This window comes from Tenrec ecaudatus, chromosome 18 (genome assembly GCF_050624435.1).
Source record: "Tenrec ecaudatus isolate mTenEca1 chromosome 18, mTenEca1.hap1, whole genome shotgun sequence".
In the NCBI taxonomy this organism is placed as follows: Eukaryota; Metazoa; Chordata; class Mammalia; order Afrosoricida; family Tenrecidae; genus Tenrec; species Tenrec ecaudatus.
Window position 1 is genome coordinate 37,336,122 of NC_134547.1, and position 26,113 is coordinate 37,362,234.

General features: G+C 40.0%; 1 protein-coding gene and 1 pseudogene across 4 annotated transcripts in view; one reads left to right on the forward strand and one right to left on the reverse strand.

The window, feature by feature from the left end:
• ABCC12 (ATP binding cassette subfamily C member 12) overlaps positions 1-25,873 on the reverse strand; it is a 96,416-nt gene extending 70,543 nt beyond the window's left edge. For 3 of the 4 annotated variants that reach the window (XM_075536381.1, XM_075536378.1, XM_075536380.1), the window contains exons 1-3: positions 25,755-25,873; positions 2,545-2,700; positions 257-404 (exon numbers count right to left, since the gene is read on the reverse strand). In XM_075536381.1, the coding sequence (XP_075392496.1) occupies positions 257-404; positions 2,545-2,700; positions 25,755-25,873 (423 nt within the window). Of the gene's footprint in view, positions 1-252; positions 405-2,544; positions 2,701-25,754 lie in introns of all 4 variants that reach the window. The other variant, XM_075536379.1, reaches the window with a different exon arrangement.
• On the forward strand, positions 4,432-6,319 carry LOC142431933 (asparagine synthetase [glutamine-hydrolyzing] pseudogene; annotated as a pseudogene).
• Positions 25,874-26,113: the final 240 nt, after the last annotated feature.

Sequence of the window (26,113 nt, forward strand, 5' to 3'; positions counted from 1 at the left end):
ACACTAGAGACCACGTTACTTACTATAGGAGGCCTCAAGTAATGTCAGCAAGGTGACATGATAAGGCAAACTTTCTAATTAATTGAATGTCTATTGCTGTGCTTGACAAGGATTATCTTTATGAAATTCTCCCCCAAAGAGCACAAAGATAATGACAATTTACCCAACCCGCCAGCTTGTATAGAAAGGAACTAATGGCGCTCTTTGCAGGTCTAGGGACCTGAGATGAGGGAGAAGAAGGGCCAGCCCCACTCACCGGCCCTATGGCAGCCATGATGATGCACAGGATGTTGGCCACAATGTCCATCAACACTCTTGTTCGCTGGAATTTCCAGACCACTTGACCCAGGGAGGCTTTTTCAGCACCCACCCTTTCTACCTCTTCATCCCAAAGCACTCGAAATCTGTAATGAATGGGCAGGAACAAAGACAGAGTTGATTTCCATTTGCTGTTTTAAAATATTCCTTTGCATTTGCAAGGGTGATTAGGCCAGTCTTCATTCCTGGAGCGGTGATGATGGACAGCACCCTTTTTTCCCAAGGGAGAGAAAACAGAGAAGCAAGAAAGAGTTCTTCATTCCCTCTATTGTTAGCTGCTATCAAGCCCAGCCCAGACTCAATGGTGATCCCATGCACAATGGAAGAAAGCACTGTCTGGTCCTGCACTATCCCCATGAGCAGTTGCAGATCACGTGAGCCATAGATTTTCATTGGATGATTTTTACAAGTAAATCACCATGCCTTTCTTCCTAGTCTATCTTATTCTAGAAGTTCTGCTGAAAACTCTTTAGCATCATAACAGCATATAAGTCTTCAATCAAATATGAGCCAAGGTCTGGTGCATTGGTTTGGAACTGAAGCTGAGTCTTCCATATGGAAGGTGAGATTTCCACCAATAAACCACCAATACTCTTTCTAGTAAATTCTGATAAGGAGACAGAGCAACAGAGAAAAACGAAGGGAAACATCTTAGTCCAGGCAAGAGATTGCAGTAGCTTGGCAAGGGGAAGGAGTGGATAAAAGAAAAGGTGAACAGGAGAAAACTGGACTTAATGGCAAATGTCAGGGGGAAGAGAAACTGGATCAAAGATGACTCCTTATTTTCCGGTTTGAGTAATTAAGTAGATTGAGTTTACCGAGATGGAGAAAAAGAGGAAGAGAAAGAATATTGTTAGGTTGGAGCAGAGGATCAATAACACAGCTGTATATCATCCATGGATGAGCCACTGCTGAGAATATAAATTCAGAGTCTGGAACTCAGAGGCATAGAATGGAGATAAACATATAATTAAAATATTTTAACATGTGTTTGAAGTCTTTGGAGTGAGTAAAATTACCTAGGGATGGGGCTTAGCAAAGATAAGGAGATGACATAAGTTGATATTGCATAAATTTTAAAAAATGCATTGCCTCAAGTTGATTCTGACTTATAGTGTTATAACAGGTGTCAGAGTATAACTTTGCTTCAATGATTTTTAATGGCTGGTTTTTCAAAAATTGATCTGAGGCCATTCTTTTGAAGAACCCCAGTACATTAAAAATATTTTATTCCATCTACTGAAGGAGTTTTGTGTGGTATAAACTAAGTGAAGACTTAACGGTTCAAGATTACACAGAGACATACTGTCCAGAGAGGTAAATCTGGGACTCCACAGAGAGTGGGGTCCCATCAGACACTGGTCTAGTCCCTCACTCTCGATGCTGGCTAGTAACATTCTCCAGACTATACAGCTGACTGAGATTTCATTAGAGTGGATATGAGAGGAAACACAATTCTGAAATACAATTCTAAAATCAAATGCAAAGCCATGACTAAAACTTCCAGCTCCTTAAATATATACTCCACTCTGCACATTGTGCAGTATTCCTTATGGCCAAAGATAATGAGAATTCCAGTATAAACATATTCAGACAGATTGGAGAACTCCCATAATGACGTTATGGTCCATTAGGACCACAGAGTTCCATGCAGCTGTTAGAAAGAATAAAGTTGATGTCTTTATGCTGATTTGGAAAAAAATTTATAATTTCTTAGCTGAAAAATAGCAAAGTCATCAGCAATTATAAAGCATACTTCATTTTTTGTTTAAAGAAAAATCTTATGAGTTCTGAAGAAGAAAACTTATTGATTGGCAACATTGGTGGATTTAATCAGATTAGAAAAAAACTGAGTCAATTCATGCCAACATTTAGCAGTGTTTACCTCAAGGGAGGGGACCTGGAGGGTGGTTGGCATACATCCACTGTTATTTTAATAATAGTTTTATAATGAATATCAGAGAGGTTGAATCATATGAATTTATCATTTTTCTAAGTCGTGAATGCCAAAGATAATCATTTTCACTTTGTGACCTTTATCCTAACATGACACTCCTATAAATAAGCCTTAGGCCGCAGTTCATCAACCTTTCTTCCCCATAACTCTCCTCGTTGCTCACCTCTCAAAAGCCCACCACACCTGGGAAATGGTAGCCTGCAAAGGGACTCATGGAACCCTTTACTGGAGGGCTCCTCTCACAACGTGACCCAACAAGTCCCTGGTACCTTTTGGTATTAGTGTCAGATGAGTCATACAGTGACAATGGGGGTAGAGTGTCCACAGTCAACGTGTGCTTGTATCCTTGAATCATCACTGGGGTGAGCCACGAAAAAGTAGCAAATGAGAGCAAGCCTGCATCATCCACTGGGTTGGGGGCCAACCTGTAGACAAAGAAGGTGATCAGTGCTCCAAGGTAACGCTCTAGCTTGTACACTAGAGTATTGCAATGAATTTCACAATGGGGCTAAGGAAAGTTGGAGGGACAGGAAACAATCTCATCATTTATTATGAAGAATTAATAGATTCAGACATATTTAATAGTTAATTCTGTATGACCGCCGGGCTGTTCTATAGCTCCCAGTGCTTTGGTCAGATACAGGAGTGGTTATTTACTCAGAATATAATGTAATGCTCAACAGTGGAGTCACTTTCCATATGTAATCTAACATCGTGTCATCAATGGATCAGCTTCTACCATCAGATTATAAATGGGCATTTTGGCTGAACTCTCTCTACTCTTGCACTCTTCTTGTCACTTGTAAGCCCTGAAAGATGATGGGTAGGCCTGTAGATATTGGGTCAAATGTTCAGGACTTCCAGCCTGTTGCCTGACCTGTACATTTGGGTACTTATCAGCACTGCCCACCATCACAACTGCATAAGCTAATTCCTGAAAACAAATTTTTCACATACATGCATATAAACACAAGCACATGAAGGGGCTTCGAGAAGTTTATGGGAAAATCCTCTCATCTTTTAATTATACTTTTTAAAAAGGTTTTGAAAACTTCTTGTGTACACACACAAACATAGAGGAGCTTCTAAACATTTATGGAAAAGTGAAATTAAGAGATAATAAAAATTTCCATGAACTTTTTGAAGCCCCCTCATTTGTGTGCATCAAAATCTCTCTCTCTCTCTCTCTCTCTCACACACACACACACACACACACACACACACATGCACACACACACTAACATCACTGGTGTTCATTGGTGTTTTCTTTCATGACGTCATGTTGATAAGGTGAAAGCAACAAATTTGGAAGTGTTTAAACCATAAAACAGATACCAAGGAAACATATAACAACTTGTGGATTCCTATATAAATATTAGCTATCAGATAGTGCTTTTCTGTCTTCTTGCACTTTCTCACTTTTTTCCTTTCTTTATGTTCTCCCTTCTCCCTCCTTGTGTTTTGTGGTTTCTATCATTCCTTTCTAGCACCAATTGGCAAAATCAATTACCTCTACATGAGCCAACAGCCCTCCCAACCTTAGCAATTGCATCAAGATGCCACAGAGAGAGATCAATCTCAATCCATATAAATAAAATTAACATTCACATAAATAAAAAACAAAGACAAAAGTACAACTAGAATCAAAGGAATCTTTTGATGAAGAAAATACCCTTTCTTTTCTACCAGAAAAAAATAATTCAGAGGAGTATTTTCAATAGATGGAGAAAGAATTTAAGAGAATGATGTAAAACATAGAAAACTTACACCAAATAGAAATCTAAGAGGTCAAGAATAAGATAACAGAATTTTTTAAAAAAAAAACCATTTTGAACGATTAGAGCAATTAAATTGAAGAAATTAAAAAGTTAAATTAATGAGCTTAAAAACAAATTCCTCAACTCCAATATACCCGTAGAACAACAACAAAAGTAATCCAAAGACAGTCTAAGAATTATGTGCGATACTATCAAGAGGGAAAACTTATATACCATCAAGATTCTGGAACAGAAGAAACAAAAAAATCCACAAAGAACATAGTACAGCCCACACCGCATCCCGCTCGCTCCGCAGGCAAAACAATCCAGGTTGACTCTCCAGACGGACTGCATCAGCAAGGACAGACAAGGCATCAGCAAGCCTAACCAGCGCTGTGTGCTCTGCTGCAACGCCTCCCTCAGAGCCAACAGAGAGCGCGTGACTCCGCCCCACCATGTGGGGCATCTGGGCCCTCTTTGGCAGCGATGAGTGCCTCTATGTTCAGTGTCTGAGTGCCATGAAGATTGCACACAGAGGACCAGATGCCTTTCGCTTTGAGAACGTCAATGGATACACCAACTGCTGTTTTGGATTTCATCGGTTGGCGGTGGTTGATCCACTGTTTGGAATGCAGCCAATTCGACTGAAGAAATTTCCGTACTTGTGGCTCTGTTACAATGGTGAAATCTACAACCATGAGAAGCTGCGTCACCACTTTGGATTTGAGTATCAGACCAAAGTGGACGGTGAGATCATCCTTCATCTTTATGACAAAGGCGGAATTGAGCAAACCGCCTCTCTGCTTGATGGGGTGTTTGCATTCATTTTACTGGATACTGCCAATAAGAAGTTGTTCCTGGGCAGAGATACCTATGGAGTCAGACCTTTGTTTAAAGCCATGACTGAAGATGGATTCTTGGCTGTGTGTTCAGAAGCTAAAGGCCTTGTTAACTTGAAGCATGCCATGACACCGTTTTTAAAAGTGGAGCCTTTTCTTCCGGGACACTATGAAACTCTGGACCTAAAGCCTAATGGCAAAGTCGTGTCTGTGGAAATGGTCAAATTCCATCATTGTCGGGATGTGCCTCAGCACGCCATGTATGACAATGTGGAGAAACTATTCCCAGGTTTTGAGATAGAGACCGTCAAGAACAACATCCGGATCCTCTTCAACAATGCTGTGAAGAAGCGTTTGATGATGGACAGGATAGGATGCCTTTTATCAGGGGGTTTGGATTCTAGCCTTGTCGCTGCCACCCTGATGAAGCAGCTTAAAGAGGCCCACGTTCAGTATCCCTTCCAGACGTTTGCGATTGGGATGGAGGACAGTCCTGATCTACAAGTTGCCAGAAAAGTAGCAAATCACATTGGAAGTGAGCACCATGAGGTCCTCTTTAATTCTGAGGAAAGAATTCAGGCCCTGGATGAAGTCATATTTTCCTTGGAAACTTATGACATTACAACAGTTCGTGCTTCCGTGGGTATGTATTTAATTTCCAAATACATCCGGAAGAACACAGATAGCGTGGTGATCTTCTCTGGAGAAGGTTCAGATGAACTTACACCAGGTTACATATATTTTCACAAGGCTCCGTCTGCTGAGAAAGCTGAGGAAGAGAGTGAGAGGCTCCTGAAAGAACTTTACTTATTTGATGTTCTCCGTGCAGATCGAACTACTGCTGCCCATGGCTTTGAACTGAGAGTTCCATTCCTGGATCATCGATTCACTTCCTACTACTTGTCTCTCCCACCCGAAATGAGGATTCCCAAGCATGGGACAGAGAAACATCTCCTGCGAGAGGCCTTTGAGGACACTAACCTGTTACCTAAAGAGATTCTTTGACGACCAAAAGAAGCTTTCAGCGACGGGATCACCTCGGTGAAGAATTCGTGGTTTAAGATTTTACAGGACTTTGTTGAACATCAGGTTGATGACACAATGATGGCCACTGCCTCGGAGAAGTTTCCCTTCCACACTCCAAAAACGAAAGAAGCTTACTACTACCGCCAGATCTTTGAACGCCACTACCCTGGTCGGGCTGGCTGGCTGACCCATTACTGGATGCCTAAGTGGATCAATGCCACTGACCCTTCTGCCCGTACACTCACCCATTACAAGTCGGCCGCCAAAGCTTAAGTGCTCTCTCAGCAGAGTAGTCCACGGGAATGCTGTTTGTTTGGCGTTGTATGGTACTACAGCTGGGTCCTGGGAACAAGGAGCCAACTACCCAAGTGTACTTGAGTTAAATAAAATAAAAGTCTTAAGTGAAACAGAAAAAAAAAGAACATAGTACAAAAACTCACATATATAATATATATAGCTCAATATTAATAGCACAAGCTAATAGCAACCCAAAAAATGAAAGCGGGGCAATATTAATCTCCAATGATTTCGAGATAAAATCTATCATGAAAGAAAAAGAAAAACACTACATAATAATTAAAAGAACAATAGAAAACATAAAGAAGACACACATCAAAATGAGAACAACAAATTCACACAATATGAGATAGAGGCTAGAAGACTGCATAAAAAAGCAAGACTCATCAGTATGCTGCCTACTAGAAACACATCTTAGCCACAAAGACAAAAATAGACTAAAAATCAAAAGGAATTTTCAAAAACTATACATATATAATATATATAGCTCAATATTAATAGCACAAGCTAATAGAATCCCAAAAAATGAAAGCGGGGCAATATTAATCTCCAATAGATTTCGAGATAAAATCTATCATGAAAGAAAAAGAAAAACATTACATAATGATTGAAAGAACAATAGAAAAAGAAGACATAACACCACAATAGACATATACACACCCAATAAACTAAAAATATACTGACATCAAGTCAATTTTTACTCAAAGGAACTCTGTAGGACAAAGAACTACTCTGAGTTCCTGAGAGTGAAAATCTTTACAGGTGTAGAAAGCCTCATCTTTCTCCTATGGAGTCTCTAGTGATTTTGAACTGCTGACCTGACAATTAGCAGTCCAACACATAATCCACTATGCCACCAGAGTTCGGGAAACCCAACAAAAGAACCTCAAACTGTGTTAATAAAACTCTTAATGAATTTAAGAAATAAATAGACAATGAAACCATAATAGTAGGCAACTTCAATATACCATACTGAGGAAAGATAGTGGAGAAACTCAATAAAAATACAGAACTAACCAACACAATTAACCAACTTGATCTCCTAAATCAGTATACATTCTTTTCCAGTGCACATAAAACATTCCCTAAAAAAAAAGTCTATGTGTTAGGGTACAAAATAAACCTTAAATTTTAAAATATTGAGATTTTAAAATCCATTTTCTCAGAACCCAATGCTATGAAATTATAAATCAATAATAGAAAAATCAAGGGCAAAAAATAAAACACATGGAAACCGAATTTCTTTAAAACTGGGTAATTGATGAAAATTTTAAACTCCTTGGAAAAATGAGAACAAAAACACATACCAAAATTTCTGGAAAATTACAGATGAATTACCCTCATGAACAGAGATGCAATAATTCTCAGCAAAAGCAATATACAAAGAGCAATTTATTCCTATAAAAACATACATGGAAAAAATCAGAAATCACCAAAATTAATAACTTAACTCAACATCCTAAATAACTACAAAAAAGCAACAAAATAACCTTCAACCACCTGGAGAAAATAAATCATAAAGGTTAGAGAAAGAATAAAAGAATTGGAAAGCAGAAACACAATAGAAAACTCAACAAGATAAGAAGTTGCAAAAATTAATGGCTAGGAGGGCACATAATGCCTGGTGGGGTTTAATCAAGTGCTATGTATTCAAGAGAGATTACTGAGAGCCGAATGGACCGTGAACATGATAGTAGGATAAGAGGATGGTAAAAGGAAAGAAATATGAGGCAAAACTATTTATAGCGGTATAGCTACTGGCATATAGAATATATAAATATACTAATGTATAATGAAAGGGATAGAGACCAATGTAGAGATGTTAAGTATTAAGATAACAGGCAGACTCTGGACCTCTACTCAACGACCCCCTTAAGACAAGAACACTTTGTTCTTTCTAATAACCTGGCACTCTTTGATATTCACCTTCCTGGCATGATTGCTGAAAACAAAATGGGTGCCTAAGCAAATGTGATGACAGACAGTGCCCGGCTGTGAAAAGATATAGCATCAGGGATCTTAAAGGCTTGAAATTAAACAAACATCCATCCATCAGGGAAGCAAATAAGCCCACATGGAAGAAGCACACCAGCCAGTATGATCATGAGGTGTCGATGGGATCAGGTATCAAAAGAACCAAAACAAACAACTATATTGATGTGAACAAGGGGTTTGGAGTGGAGACCCAAAGCCCATCTGTAGACAATTGGATAACCATTCTCCACCTCCCCTCCACCCCCTCGCACACACACAGAAGGGTAATAAGGAAGGGATGGTTCGGCCAAAGTGCAATAGAGCACTGATGAAACACACATGATCCCTCCAGTTCCTGAATGCTTCCTATCCCTACTAACATGACCCAGTTCGACCTTACAAACCTGGCTAGACCAGAGAACACCCAGTGGTACAGATAGGAGCTCTTCACATATGGATTTCAGGACAGATAAACCTCTCAGGAGCAGTAGTGGAAGCAGTGATATCATGAGAGTGAGAGTAGGGAGGGGGAAGGGGGAGAAATGGGGAACCCAACACAAAGTGGGATATATAGCCTCCCCGCAGCCCCTGCAAAGGGAACGAATAACAATCATGTGGTTAAAAGGGAGACAACGGACAGTGTAAGATATGAAATAATCACGGTTCAGTGTATCATTGATGAAACACACAACTTAGTTCTAAAATCTAGTCCTTAAATGCTTCCTCCTCCTTCTTCCCCTCCACTATCATGATCCCAATTCTACCTTACAAACCTGGCTAGACCAGAGGATATACACTGGTGCAGATAGGAACTGGAAACACAGGAAAGCCAGGACAGATGATCCCCTCAGTGGTGAGTGGTGAGAGTGGTGATACCAGGAGGGTGAAGGGAAGATGGGGTAGAAAGAGGGAACCGATTACAAGGATCTACATATAACCTCCTCCCTGGGGGATGGACAACAGTAAAGTGGGTAAAGGGAGACATCAAGCAGTGTAAGATATGATAAAATAATAATTTATAAATTATCAAGGGTTCATGAGGGAGGGGGAGCAGGGAGGGAGGGGGAAAAATGAGGAGCTGATTCCAAGGGCCCAAGTGGAAAGCAAATGCTTTGAGAATGATGATGGCAACAAATGTACAAATGTGATTGACGCAATGGATGTATATATGGGTTCTGATTAGTTGTATGAGCCCCAATAAATGATTTAATTTTAAAAAATAATAACAATAAAAATATATAATTGATCAAGGATACATGAGGGTGGGAAGGTGAGGGAGGAAGGGGGAAAAAGAGGAGCTTATACCAAGGACTCAAGTAGAAAATGTTTTGGAAATGATAATGACAACATATGTACAAATATATTTGATACGTTTTTATCATTTCATTGGGTGCTCATACAGCTCTTATTGCAATACATACATACATTCATTGTGTCCATGCTTGTGTTAGTCTGATATATCTCATGAACAAAGGAAAGATATTCAATAAGCACATATAAGGAAAATACACCGACAATTATAAACCTCACTTTTGCAATTAATCACATGGTCATAACTGATAGGTAGAACTACCTTCTTCTACTACCCATTCTGTATTACCTTTTTTCCTCAGCAAGCAACTCAGCTGGCTGTGGTTTTTTTTGCCTGGTGGGGTGACCCAGACCTTCATTCCTGAGGGGTCTGGGTCATTATACGCCCTGTCAGGACATGGCAATGCTAAGAGTCAGCCTATGGGATCTCCTGGATTCCAGACATATTCTTCTTTACCTCCATTATGTAGCACTAGTCCAATTTCTCCTCGGTAATCAGGATCAATCGCACCACTCAGTACAGTGACACCCTTCCTGACCTGTTGATCCAAATACATGAGAAGCCCAAAGTGGCCAGGGGGCATTCTCAGCTGCCAGTTCAGTGGAATCTGTGCTGTGTTTCCAGGTGGGAGAGTTCCCTCCTTCGGGACCAGGGCCTCCAAGCCTGAATCACATAGGGTTGCTGGGACAGGAAGCAAAAATACTGCAAGTAGATCACTAGGAGTAATAGTGAGTGGTGCCACTCCAGCTTCCACCCCTTGGTTCCTGGACCCATGAAGTCTGGCTATTGGAGATATAGCACCATATGTTGTCCACTGGTTTAGAGCATACACAGCTTCCTGGAGAACATTGCCCCAGTCTCACAAGTTGTTGTCACCTAGTTGGCACCATACTTGTGTCTTTAGGAGCCCATTCCATCGTTCTATCAAACCAGCAGCTTCAGAATGATGAGGAACATGATACAAACAGTGGATTCCATGTGGCTTCTTCTTGGAGATGTCTTGCAGAAAATGAGCTTGCCAGCTGAAGCAGAGAACTGACTAAGGCAGCTGCACCTGGTCCAACCATCATAAAGATAGAGACCCGAGAACTAGGAAGGCAAGGCTCACTGAGCCATTTATCCCTTTGCCCTTCAATTAACCCCACATGTGTTTATCGGCCAAGTTGGCACAATGAACTACCTCAGTCCACCCTTGCCAACTTGGCACCTGTACATAATTCTTTAGCCTCACATTTGCAATTAAGTAACACACACACCTTAATCCTATAATCCTGTGAATATGTTCCCCCATCTATGAAAGTTTGTAAGCCAACCACTTCATGACTTATCCTCCCAATTTTGGGTATCCAATTTAAGTACTGCCCACTTATATCAACCCAGTGCTCTGAGGAGATAGTCTTATTTTTTGACATGAAGAATCTTCATTCCAGTTGGAACCTTGTGAAGTCTACATCCATAAGCAAAGTCAAATCTGGACAGGCCATCCATAAGTCGACAATAATATGCACCAGTTCACAGGCTCAAAAATTTCTTCATCTGGTCAGGTCCTGGTCAACTCAATGTTGGCTGCTTCACCCCCTCACCCCCTCAGGCTAGGTCATGAAGCTTAGACCTTAGACCAGTCAACCTGCTCTCGACTTCTCCTCTGGTTCCTGAAAGCCAAGTCCACAGCTGTCAGTGGTCAGACTCAACCTGTCTCTTTATTGTTGCATTTCTCCCACGTCCACTCAACAAGTTGATCCACGTGGTCACCTAGAAAGCATTTTAGCCTGCTCTCAGGCTCCCTTTAACATTTAGTCCTACAGGGGAGTTTTCTTCATGGTTCCAGATTTTTTTCCAGCTCTGACAAAGACCACTGGTTCCTGAGTGCTCCAAAGCACTCGGTGGGGCATATCTCTTCAAAGCTTTCTTTGCAGGCATGGCCTAAACCTATTTCAAATTGTAATGGCTGAAAGCAAATGGGCTTACAAACTTTCTATTTTCCTACTTCCCATATTTTTCCCAGAAAACAACCGAGTAAAGTGTGGCTTTATCTGACCTCTGGCTAGATAAAGAAGAAAAACAACCCTGAGGAAGATGTCAAAAAAAATCTACTCCCCATCTTATGATTTGTTTAATCAGTACCCCACTCCCAAGTTACCATATTACATTAGTCTGATATATCATACATGAACAAAGGAAAGATATCCAGTATTCAAAGAAAATATACTGACAATTACAAAACTCACTTTTGCAATTGATCACATGGCCATAACTGATAAGTAGAACTACCTTCTTCTACTACCCATTCTGTATTACCTTTTTCCTCAGCAAGCACCTCAGCTGGCTGTGGTTTTTTGCCTGGTGGGGTGACCCAGACCTTCATTCCTTAGGGGTCTAGGCCAATGCTTGACAAAATTGATGTATGGAATGGTATAAAAAGAGACCCTAATAAAATGATTTTTTTTAAAAGACAAGAAGTTGCTTCTTTGAAAGGATTGACAAACCAGGGGCAAACTCAAGAGAGGAAAAGAAAGAGAAGATGCAAATATCTAGAATTACAGACGAAAGCATGATATTACAACAGATCCAAATGAAATAAAAATAACACATTAGTAAGAAAGACTGTACTCTAACAAATTTGAAAACCTAGATGAAATGGACAGATTTCTAGAAACTCACAGTCTACCCAAATTAACACAGGCTGATATAGAAAAACTCAAGAAACCTAATTTAAAGAAGAAATAGATAAGGTCATTAAAAAACTTACAACAAAAAAATCATGGCCAAATGGTTTCACCGAAAAATTCTACTGTTTATTCAGAGAAGAATTGACAGTAATTCTACACAAATTATTCTAGAATATATAAAAGGGCAGAAAAGTCCTAAACTCACTTTATAAAGTGAATTTAAACTTGGTTGTAAAACCAGGTAAAGCCAGGGTGGATGATACCTTCAGGACCAAGGGTGGGAGGGGCGATGCTAGGAGAGTGGAGGGTGAGTGGGTTGGAAAGAGGGAACTGATTACAAGGATCCACATGTAACCTCTTCCCTGGGTGAGGGACGGCAGAGAAGGGGGGGAAGGGAGACTCTGGATAGGGCAAGATATGACAAAATAACAATGTATAAATTACCAATGGCACATGAGGGAAGGGGGAGCGGGGAGGGAGGGGAAAAAGAAAAAAGAGGACCAGATGCAAAGGGCTTAAGTGGAGAGCAAATGCTTTGAGAATGATTGGGGCAGGGAATGTATGGATGTGCTTTATACAATTGATGTATGTATATGTATGGATTGTGATAAGAGTTGTATGAGTCCCTAATAAAATGCAAAAAAAGAAAAGAGGAGAAAAAGAAAAGAAAATGATTAGGGCAAAGAATGTACAGATGTGCTTTATACAATTGATGTATGTATATGTATGGACTGTGATAAGAGTTGTATGAGCCCCTAATAAATTGTTAAAAAAAAAAAAAGACACTACCAAGATAGAAAACTACAGACCAATATCTCTTGTGAAAATACATGCAAAAATTCTCAACAAAATACTGGCCAATAGAATCCAACAAAAAAAACCAACAACAAACTAAACTCACTGTTATCAAGTCAATTCCAAATCATAGTAATCTTATAGGATAAAATAGAACTGCCCAGCAGCTTTCTAAGATGATAAATCTTTACCAAGTAGAAAACCTTTATAAATACAATGCAATTCTTGTCCAGATCCCAATATCATTCTTTTAAAAATTTGTGAAAAATCACAAATTTTGTATGCAGAGGAATGAAACCTGCATTGAACAAAGAACTTACAAAGAAGAACAAAGTAGAAAACTTCTCACTTCTTGACCTAAGAACCTATTACAAAAACACACTAGTTATAGCAGCCAGATATGGAACAATAATAAGTATAAAGACCAATGGGACAGTTTAGAGACCCCAGAAGGGAAATAAAACCATCCACCTTCAGAAAACAGATCTTTGACAAAGGGTCAAAAAATCATTAAATGGGATGAGAATTGCCTATTCTGACAAAATTGAATGAATGCTTCATTCATTCTGCAGAAGAATGAAACAGTACTCATACTTGACCCATGTACAAAAACAAATTCAATATTGACCAAAGGCCTATTTGTAAATCCCAGAGTTATGTTGTTGCTGTTAGGTGCCATTGAGTCGGCTTTGCCCGATAGCATCCCTGTGCACAACAGAACGAAAACACAGCATTGTCTTGTGCAATCCTCCCAATTGTTCCTATACCTGGGCCAATTGACGCAGCCACTATGTCAATCTGTATCATTGAGGATACTTTACCAAATATGTTGCCCTTCTCCAGGGACTGGTCTGTCCTTACAATATGCCCAAAGTATGTAAGATGCTGTCTTGACATCCTTGTCTCTAAAGATACCTCTGGCCTACTTCTCCAATACAGATTGCCTTGTCCTGTTAGCAGTCCATGGTACTTTCTATATTCATTTCCAGCATCACAATTGAAAGCATCTATTCTTCTAAAGTCTTCCTTATCCAATGTGCAACTTTCACATGTTTATGATGGAGTGGAGAATACAATGGCTTGGGTCAGGCACACCTTGTTCTTCAAAGAGATAATCTTGCCCTTCAGCACTCTAAAGAGGTCTTGTGCAGCAGATTTACCTAATGCAGTACCATTTTTGATCTCTTGGCTGATGCTTGCATAAGCATGGATGGTGGATACAATCAAGAAAAAAATCCTTGACAATTTCAGTCTTTTCTTCATTTATAATGATGTTATCTATTGGTCCAGTTATGAGGATTTTGGTCTTCCTTTCATTGAGTTGTAATCTATATTGAAAGCTACAATACATGATCTTCACCAGCAAGTGCCTCAATTACTTCTCACTTTCAGCAAGCAAGGATATATCATCTGCATACCACACAATGTTAATAAGCTTTCTTCCCATCCTGATGCTGTGCTCTTCTTCATCCAGCTTATCTGATGATTTGCTCAACATGTAGATTGAATGAGTCTGGTGAGAGGATAAACCCTGATACACATCTTTCCTAAACCATGCAGTGTTCCCTTGGTCTGTGTGTGCAACTGCCTCTTGATCCGGGTACAGGATCACAATAAAATATTTTGGAATGTCATTCTTCTCAAGGTTATCCACAGTTTATTAGGGTTTATTATGGTCCTCACAGTCAAATACCTTACATAGTCAATGAAATACAAGTAAAATTTTTCTGGTATTCTCTGTTTTGAGCCAAGAACCATCTGACATCAGCATTGATACCCTTTATTCTGAGTCCTCTTCTTGATCCAGTCTGAACTTCTGGCAGTTCTCTGTCAATGTACTTCTGCAAATGTTGTTGGATTATCTTAAACAAAATTTTACTAAGAACCCTGGTGGTGTAGTGGTTACTCAGCTCAAAACCACCAAGAGCTCCTCGGGGAAAGGCAGGGCTTTCCACTCCTGTAAACGGTTACAGTCTCCGATTCTAAAGAAGTAAAAGCCATAACTTGAATTAAAAAATATGCACATTCATGTTCATTGCACCACTGTTCACAACAGCAAGATCATGGAAACAACCAAATGTCCAGCAGTAGAAGAATGGATATGGCAAAGAAATTTGGTTCATATGCACAATTGAATGTTATCTACTGCTAAGATATAATGATGGAACCCCGAAGTAACTCATGACATGAATCAACCTAGAAAAGAATATGTTAAGTGAAATTAAAAATTCAAACTCAATGCCTTCAAGTCAATGCTGACTCATTGCAACCCTGTTAGCCAGGATAGAACTCTCCCTGTGAGCTTCCAAGACTTTAACTCTTTACAGTAGTCCACTGTCCTCTTTCTCCTGAACGATGGCTGGAGTTTTTTAACTACTGCCCAACACATAACCACTACACCACCAATTAGACAATTAAACAATCACAAAAGGTAAAATATTGTACGCAACCACTGTTATAATGGGGAAAAAACACAAGATACATACTTTGATACCAAAGGGAGCATACTCTGGATTTTGCTAAAGTGGGGTGGACAAAGGAGGAAGGACAAAAAAACCGGTTAGGCATTTGATGGGTGCTGACTTGGGTGAAATGGAGGGGAACGGGAAATAAAGGATCAGCGGAGAAGTAAACTGATGTGAAAATTGATTAGTAGTTTAGACTTCGGAATATAAATTTAACTATCTGAAATTACAACTTTTACTAACAGTTTTATTGGCACCTAATTGGCATATAATACAATTGCATAGTTCAATCATATGATTGTATAATCATCACCATGTCTATTTTAGCGCCTCCTCTACCTCCACCCCTCATGCCCTTGGCTAAATCTCCCCCAAACTGAGTTGTGCAATCACAATCAGTTCTAGTGCCTCCTCCCCATCTTGCCTTCATTATTTACTCCCCAAAGCCCCTTTTCCTCCCTATCACCCATCCCCCACCTCTGCATTCCCTATAACACCTTGTATCAGTTCTTATCATTATACATCCACTCCTCCTGTACTTAGCTGGGAAACCCAATAGAAAACAATTAAAAACAAATTGCACTAAGGTGGGAAGAATAAGATCGTATTAGTATAAAGACAAAATTAGAAGTAAAAGGCAACATTCAAAAAGCCAGGGAAGAAATTTCTGTCGTGGAACAACTAGGAAATATTTACACACAGTACAAATTCAGGTCGTGTTTATAGGGAGGTCAACTGGCCACAGATAAAGTTCAATCCAACTTAATCAAGGTTATAGTAGTCTCTGCCTGATAGTAAGGCTGTTCTGGACTCTTGCCTTTGTTAAAGCAGATCTGCCTAGATACTCTGCAGATGGGTTTGGGCTCCCACTGTCCTCTAGAGCCTTCTCCAAATTGGGTGTTCATAATTTTAACTCTGATACTTTTCTCTGCACCATATTCAAATTCTGTAATTGTCACCTTTGGATCACACAAGCTGGTGTATTTCTTCTGTACGGACTTAGTTGATTCCTCACTTAGATGGCTGCTTATTTGAATAAAAGCCTTTAAGTCCTCAGACAGTATTCTGAGTGGTAGCCAGGCACCATCTGCTTTCTTCACCATATCTTGCTCTAGCACCCTTTTCTTCAGTGATCATTCCATGAAGGTGAGTATCAAGCAGGGCCATGATGTAATGTAAGAACTGATTGTTCTTAAGTTGGAGGTAGGATTTAGTGCGAACCCAGAACTCATTTCCGGCTCTAAGCATTTTTTTTTAATTTGCTGTAACTTGGGAATTAATACATGTCATATAATTCCATATTTCAATTATGTCAAACATAGTTGTACAATTACTTCCAAAATCAGTCTCCAAACATACTTTTTCTTTGTGGGCTTCTTTACATCATTTCCTTTTTCTCTCCCACACCCCTCTAGCTCATCCCTCCCCCAAAGCCCTTGTTATGTTTTCTTTCCCTATGGGGTCAATGTCCATGGGTTTCCTTCCCCGAAATCAGAGAAACAAATAACACAGTTTCAAAAGGGTGACCCCAATGGCAGCACACCTCTGAGATACACCCTAATATACACAAGCATAAGCAAACTATAACAGAATGGTTGTCACAGGATTGCCAGAATAGTACATGTATTAATACAATATACAGGGCATTGATGTAGCAAGATCTTCTTTATCTGCCAACCAACAGTACACCACTCTTGGTACAGCTGTCTTCTGCTTCCTCAGACATCATGGGTATTCTGGCTTAAGACCTTAGGTTACAAGTGTGTCTGAGGTTGTCAAGTTCACCCAGTGGGGTTCCCGCATGGGGTCCCAACAATGCAGCTTCTGAAGCAGGCTGTATACCTCGATGATGCAGGACTCAGTGTCCCAGTGTTCTAAGGCACCCAACCTGGGTTCCCAGGATACCCCCAGATGCCCTAGGTCAGTTCTGCCCACCCACTACACGACACTAAACCCTCCCACAGACACACACACACATCTAAGGTTCCCAAAAGCATCCTCAGTCTCTCCTCCCCACCATCTGGAGGTCATCCCTCCCTCATCTCCCCTCAACAGACATGAACCTATGTTCCCTCCAGGTGGGAATCTAACACTGAGGGAAATATGACCAGAACTAGATTCCCTAACTTATAATAGATGAAATATGGAAAGCTAGTGTTCCATGGTAAAAAAAAAAACACGCCACTTTGGTAAGTTAGAGATAAAGTTCTAGTACATTATCCTGCTTTAAATATCTTTCCCACAGATTCTACCCTAATAGCTATGTTGCCTTAAAGTGAGTACATGATTGATTTTATCTCCCTTTTGTTATCTCCTCCCACTGTGTCACCGACCCCCCTCATATCTTCCCCCAATACAAGTATTGTTTCCTCACCTGTGAGTTCAGGGATCTTACTGTAGTTACCTTGTGACATATGTAACTAATGAATATGCATGGCTTGTGGCTACCTATAAATATCCCAAGCTAGTAAAGACCCTATCTCTTTCTTTTCCCATCTTCATGTGGACCACCAAGAGGGGCTGAGGTAAGCATGCTACGATGTAATGTGTCTGACTCCTTTATTTTATTCTCTCTCCTATCTCCTATGGCTTTACTATAACATATATATATACTATAACATGATATATATATATATAAAGGTTATATAGTATAACCTTTATATCACTGTAAATTGTGCCTATAAACCCTTTGGTTGTTAGAGGCTGGTTTTCTCTGATACCTCCAAACTTGACTATTCCCTCTACCCACTTCCACATTGCCCCTCCCCATCAGTAAACCTCATCCCTCTGACAGGGTTGCACCCTCTCCAGGGACTACACCCCAGATCCGCATGGCTACCACTCAGCAGAGAGCTATCTGCTCTCCCCTCTTCTTTTATAGCCTGTCCTCTGTCCATTTGATTCCAGCTGTTGTGAGGTTCCCTCCTGCCAAGGGACCTACATTTGAAGTACATGAAAAAGAACTTAGAGAAAGGACAGTTTTTGCCCTTAGTTATGCACCATTTAAAAGGGAATCAACGAGGTGCAAACTAGTAGCTATCAATTATTGAGTTTTTGTTACTTGCTAGATCCCATAAGAGCCCATATTTGTAGCAGATGCTGGAAAAGTGACCTGAGTTACGCCTTCTTTACACATTGACCTCTGACTTCAGCTATCGATGTCACTTATATGCAAGCTCGGGCCTACCCTGATAGGTTTTCATATCAAATGTTTGCTGGGGCTCTTTTCACTGTGTTTGGGAGCCTTCCTGGATGTAAATGCAGCCTATACATTCAGGGAGTGATGGGCCCTGGGACTAATCTTTAAGTAATGAAAGATGGAAGGCCATAGGTCAAAACCTCCCCCTCCCATCTTTCAGCTGGAAAACTGTACATTTTGAAGGATTTAGTAGAATCCAGTGCCTGTTCCCTACAAAAAGGACACTAATTAAACACATCTATATTGTTTTACCTCCTTCCATTCCTCAGTCTCCCTAAATTTCATCTCTGCTTCCTGGTATCACTTCCAAAATAACTGTCTTATTGTTAGCTGCTACTGAGTCAACTCAAACTCAAGGTGATGTAATGTATAACAGAATAGAACAGTATCTGGTCCTGTATGTTCCTCACCATCTCTGATATGGTTAAGCCTATTGTTGCAGCCACTGGGTCAATCTGTCTTACTGAGGGTTGTCCTGCATCCAAATTCTCAACTCAGGCTCTGCTTTGGGTTGAGTTCAAATTAAGATAATGTTCAGATACAGAAACTGGATACTATAGCTGCCAGATAAGCCCAGGAAGATCTCCTCAGCAACAATCAGAGAAATGCCATTAGAAAGGATATCTGGCACTTCCTAGAATCAAGAAAACTCAACTTAAAAGCTAACTATACCAAAGTTTCTTAAAGTGAAAGAGCAGAGATGCCTGCTGAATAACTGCCCTTTACCGCTGACCAGAACTTCTCCCACCATGGCCACCTCAGCAAGTTCCCACTTGAACAAAGGCATCAAGCAGATGTACTTGGCTCTGCCACAGGCCAAAAAACTCCAAGATGCATATAGTATATCTGGGTCAATGGCACTGGAGAAATACTATGCTGAAAAACCCGCCCCCTGGACTGTGAGCTCAAGTTTGTAGACGAGTTGCCCGAGTGGAGTTTTGACGGCTTCTGCAATTTCCAGTCTGATGGTTTCAACGGTGACATGTATCTCTTCCTTGCTGCCATGTTCCGGACCCCAACAAACTGGTGTTCTGTGAAGTCTTTCAGTACTACTTCAGGTAGCGACTAAGCAAGCAGCACCAGTACCACATCCACAGCCTACAACCCCAAAGGGGGCCTGGGACATTGGACTCCACAAAACCCCCAACATTCTGCCAATCTAGGCCAGGATAAGAAGGGTTACTCTGAAGACCACCACCACTCCGCCAACCATGACACCTTCTCGGGGACAGAAGACCTCATCGGGACGTGTCTTCTTCACGACAATGAGCCCTTCCGGTATGAAAACTAAGTGGAGTAGACCTCCAGCCATCAAGCCCCAGTCCCTCCTACTAGCTGTAAGCAAAAAGGCAGATGTTAAAGTCTCTCTTTATTCCTCGTGCCCAATTAATAGTACTTGGCTCTTTGGGATCCAGAATTGAGGGGTCATGCTCTTAATCTCCTCTTTCTCTCTCTCTCTCTCTCTCTCTCTCTCTCTCTCTCTCTCTCTCTCTCTCTCTCTCTCTAGCTTTCTGGAAAACTGGGGAGTCGTGCATTGCTGGGGACAGGGCCTGGGAACCATAACCACTGCTTCCCTGTAATCAGGTGTATTTGTCCAGTAGGCATAGTTATCCCAACAGAGAGCCGATGTGTTTTTGAAGGGAGGAGTGGAGGATGAGGTGGTTAGGTCAGGATTTCCTTCTTTTGGTGGGAAATTTCAATTTTTAAAAATAATGTAATCAACTTTTCATTAAAATGAGAGGGAGGGAAGGAGGAAGGTAAGGAAATGTCTTCCTCACAAAATGCCTGTTTGGGGCAAACTGCCTTGGCCTAGATTAAACTCAGAAAACAATGGATATACTCCCACCTTAAAAGGAAAAAAACGGTCTTATTGCTTGGTTTTCCATTTATAACACAAAGCAGAGTAGTGTTTTTACATTTAAATGTGCAGATATGCATGTGTTTTTTTTTTTCAAACGAACATTATTAGGAGACAGAATCTGGGTAGAGGTCATGGTCTCCTTGTGAGAAGGAATTGGGCAGACAAGGCACCAGAGGGGTTCTTTGTCCACCCTTCTGAAGGGACTGGGATCTGCTAAATAGGTTACCACAGGAGTCACCTGAGATCCTGTGACTTTGGCTTATGGCATTTATAGGACACGCATGGACTTGTACACACATACACAAACAGGTGTAGACATACTAGTTGGCTGGTCAACTTAAAGCATGTTAATGACAAAGAAGTTATTTTCTGTTGGGAGTAGCATGTCACTAAAGCAGGTATTTTGATATATTAAAATGTTTCAAGCAATGAAAGAAAGAAAGAAATTTCCAACCAAGAAAAGCCCATGAGCAGAGAGCAGCATAGGGGAATTCTACAAATTATTCAAGGGAGAGATATCACTAACTCTACACAGACCATTCAAGATTAGAGAGAGAGTGCAAATGCCCAAAACTCATTCTATGAAGTGGGCACAGCCCTGATAACAAAACCAGGCAAAGACCCCAAACATAGATTACAGAGCAATATCCCTCATGAACATATATGCAAAAATCCACAACAAAATCCAACAATATATTTTAAAAATCATCATCAACTGGGATTCATACTAGGGTGACAAGGATGACTCAACATTCAATAAGAAATCATTGTAATCCATCACATAAATGAGACAAAGAATGAGAATCACATGATTACATCAATAGATACAGAAAAAAGCATTTGGCAACATCCAACACCCATTTCTGATTAAAAACAAATTCAATAAAATAAAAGGAAAATTCCTCAACATAATAAAGGCCACATACAAAAATCCAACGCACAACATCATATTCAATGTCGCAAAACTGAGAACCTTTCCCTTAAAGTGGGATCTTGCGAAGGGTGGGTGCCCCCCTTTCACAATCTAGTTTTTAGATTAACTTGTCACTAGGGACTTCAAGTCTATTTTAATTTTACTTTTCCTCCTCTTTTTAATTTTTCAGTATTTAGGTTTAAAGGATAAAGAATCTGGAGGAGTTTTGTTTTGTTTTTAAGGAAACATACTATATACATTCACACAGCTCTTCTAAAAACAATGAAATCAACAACAATATCCTATTGAACCCTCCATGTGTTTACCTTTTTCCATTCCCTTCTCACCCGGTCTTATTCAATATCATACTAGAAGTCTTAACCAGACCATTAGAAAACAGAATGAAACCAAGGGAATACAAATAGGCAAAGAAAAAGCAAAACTCCCCCCACTTGCAGAAAATATGACTTTATAATGAGAGAACTTCAAGGACTCCACACAAAAAACTATTGTGAACAATTAATATGATGAAGTTGCAGGACACAAGATGAGCAAGCTGAAATCAATTGAATTCCTATATTCCAGGAAAGAGACCTCCAAAAAGGCATCATTAAACAATACCATTTATCATAGCCACAGAAATGTGGGAATATCTAGGACTAAATCTAACCAACAAAACAAAAGACCTCTACAAAGAAGAGTACAACGAACATTATATAAGGAACCAAAATAGACCTACACCGATGGAAGAATATCCTGTGTTCACAGAAAGGAAATGTAGTCTTGTGAAAATGTTGATACTTCCTAAAGAAAAAAAATACAAAACAATTTCAATCCAGATCTCAACTTGAATTTTTAAAGAATTGGCAACCTCGTATGGAGAGGGAAGGGTCCCAGGATAAGCAAAGAACTTCGCACAAAAAGAACAAAGTAGGAGGTCTTGCACTACTCGACCTCAAAACCTACTAAACACCCACAGTTGCCAAAGCAGCCTGGTACTGGTACAATGATAGCTCCATAGACCAATAGAACAGGATAGAAAATCTAAAAGCATCCACCTATAAGTAACTTATGTTTGACAAAACCAAAAAATACTGGGGAAAGGATACCTTATTAAACAAACAGTACTAGAAAATTGGATCTCCATCTGCAGAAGAAAGAATCAGGACACATACCTTACCCCATGCACTAAAACTACATCACGCTAGATTAGAGACCTAAATGTAAACCCCAGAATTATCAGTATAAGCAATGACAAAATTGGGACAAGCTTAAGGACATTATTGCAGGGTACATACAGACTACCAAATATAGTAAAAGAAGTAACACAAAGTGCAAGATTCTGTGTACACAAAATAAAAAAAAATTAGATGAGTGGGAGCTATTAAAAATAAAACACCTGTGCATAGCAAAAGACTTCATCAAAAGAGTAAATTAAGAGCCCACAGATTAGGAAAATACCTTTAGCAATGACCCAACAGCTAAGGGATTGATTACTAAAATATATAGAATTCTGCCAAACCTCAACAAGAAAAAAATAACAATTCAATGGAAAAGCAGGCAAAGAACATGAATGGACAATTTGCAAAGGATAACACTCAAGTGAAAAGGCTGAAAACCACTAGGCATGCTAGAGATGCAAATCAAAACAAAGGAGAGCTATCATCTTATACCATAACAATAGCCAAATATAAAAAAACATAACAACAAATGCTGCAGAGGCTTCAGACATATTGGAACTCTTATACACTGAAGATGGGTTTGTAAATATGTACAACCGATGTAGATATTGATGTGGCGGGTCCAAAAACAACTAGTAACAGAAATACCATTCACCCCAGCAATAACCTTTGCCAAACATGTACCTCAAAGAAATGAGACAGAACACCAACAGACATATGCTTTCCCATGTTCATTGCAGCACAGTTCACAATATCAAGAAGTTGGAAACAGCTCAAAGGATCAAGAAAATCTGGGACCCACACACACTGGATACTATGCAACCCTAAAAAATAGTCATGAAACATCTTTTGACATGGATAGATTTGGAAACCATTATGCTAAGTGAAGTCAGTCAATCACAAAAGGACAAAAATTATGAGTCCACTACTGTAGGGATCAACGCTAAGACAAAGGAAGGCATCCAATCCTCTAACACGGTCTCCCAAGCAGTGAAGTAGAGAGCCTGCCCACGAAGCACATATCACCTCCTTATAGTCACCTCTGAGCAATCACTGTGACAGTGAAGAGCTCAGCCCAGCTGGGTTCAGTTTCTCATTATTCAGAGAGAGGAGAAGATGATTCACTTGTTGTCATAGAACACGGTGCTAATGAACAATGAATAGACACCCCAACAAGAGTGATGAACTAACCTTACTGGAAATTCAAGTTAAGATGAGGGACATAAGGGGAGATTACAGAGAAGGCCATTACACCTCTGTTGGTGGATAAATCGGGTTGTGCAACCTTACATTGGAAAAACGTGTTTAATAATATTTATACCCAAGGGGACAATAAGAATAGGTGCAGTCCTATGTTCCTAATTGGACACTTTTCACCTATTTTCGATCCAGCCATTGGTGAACCCAGTCATGTGCTGTAGACTACTAGGACTTTAAACTCTCCTTTCAAGTTGCACAACATCCTTCACAGGCCACACCAAAAGGATTCCATGTTGAGACCCCACTACAAGACCTGGACTTTATCTCAAACTCACTTCTAGCAGATTTAAGGAACGGACATATTCCCTTGGACTTAAGGCTTAACTGCGCTAATTTGGGAAGAAGCAGACGACTGCTATCCAGGGTTTGGGAATTGGTGGCCATTGTACTTTGGTTCGGATCTCTTGCTTTGAGAATGCCCAGTGACTGGTGGTACAAAAATGTCATATATTTACTCTTTTAATGCCCTACTTTCTTTTTTATGACATGTTTCTGCTTTTGTGAATGAGTGCTATTGAAAGGTTTCCCTATTACCAACTCCCATTGTTGGTGCAAATAGTGTCTAGTCACTTAAGAATTTAATCTGTACAAGGCAATAATTCATGCATTGTGGTCTGAAGCCAGCCCATACTTGTATTTCTATTTCTCAGTGGTGTTTTCAAATTCTATACCATTGGCTACGTTAACAACACTGTCAATAGACTTATTTTTTGCCCCTGGGAATGATTTATAATTTTCTCTACAATAAAATGATAATTATGTCTCAAAAGTGAACCAGTGAAATATATAAACCACTGGTATATGAAGGATTTGGGGCTTGTACTTAATTATAGCCCCAATCTAAGAAAAAAATAGTTTGTATTACATGGCCCTTCTTGATATTCACACTCATGGAAAGGCCACAGAAGATGCTGGTGCTATAGCAAGGTGTGGTAAAGAAAACATAAGTGCCTGGTTACCAGACAAAAATAACAGGTGGGGTCTTAAAGGACGGTCCTAAAACAAGCATCCGACTAAGTGAGGCATCAACTAAGTTTGCATGGAATGAGCACACCAGCCTTTGTGATCTCAGGATTATAAATAATAAAACCCAAATACAAAGAAGGGAATGGTATGAGAGCTTAAATTGTGAACACTTGGTTTGCAGAAGACAGATGACAGTGAAAGCCCAAAATCCATGTGCAGGGTCTACATATTTATTAAGCCTCTGGTGAATCCCTTCTGAACAGAGGCCAAGTATGTGCAGAGCCTTGCTATCAGAAAGCATTGTAAAGTCAATTATGGTAAATATATGTAGGTTACAATGTAGTACCATATCGTTGGATCTCCCTTTTGACTCATTTTGACGTTATTTCTGTTTTCTGCTTTCTTTTTAATTGAGGTTTTTCTAGGTTGTGTGTAGTCATTGTTGTTGAGATTATGTTGTTTGTTTGTTGTCTGGCTTCCTGCTTGTGTTTTGTATTGTATTCTGCAGATGAAGCCCAGGCCAGGTAAATCTATACAGATAGTGGTTTGGCAGGGGAGGGATGGGGGAAATTGGGAAGCCGACAACAACAAATACAATGAATTTTCCTGAAATTGATTGTGATGACTGTACAACTCTTAAGATGATTGAATTCTTAAATTGTATGATATGTGAAGTATTTGCCAGGAAAACTTTAAAATATATATTAATACAAAGCAGCTAAATAGGGTCTGGTATATGCAAAGAACATTAAACATGAACTATTATCTAGCTCCTTAAACATTAACTATTGTCTAACTCTCATCCAAAGCAAGAAGAGGCAAGAAATGCATCATGTGCAGACAGATGGACAGACAAAAGGACAGGCAGAAAAACGGGAGATCAGAAATAAACTAGTTGTCTTGATCCCTAGAGGTTGTGCCTGGACACTGCCCTAAAAAGGCCTTTAAGTCACATCTTTGCTTACCTTGCATAGGGCCGTACTGGGATCATGGTCTTCAGGCTGGGGTCATATCGCTCAGAAAAGGACCTCCTTCTGCCTCTCCGGTCCAGATCTGATATAAGATAGGGGCCTTCACCCACCATTTTGATGCCGGTCTGGTATTCTGGACTCTTGTTCTTTGGACACTTTCACTCTATAGTAGAGGGATAAGAATATTCGCTAAGAATAAGCACTGTAAAGGGATCGGCCAGCCCCTAATCAATCTACCCCCACACTATGATCCCTTACACCTGATTTCACCAGTTAGTTTCCTTATTTCTTCATACTTCAACTGCACTCTTATGCTTCTGTATTTGCAAGAATATTCAATTTTTCTTCTTTGC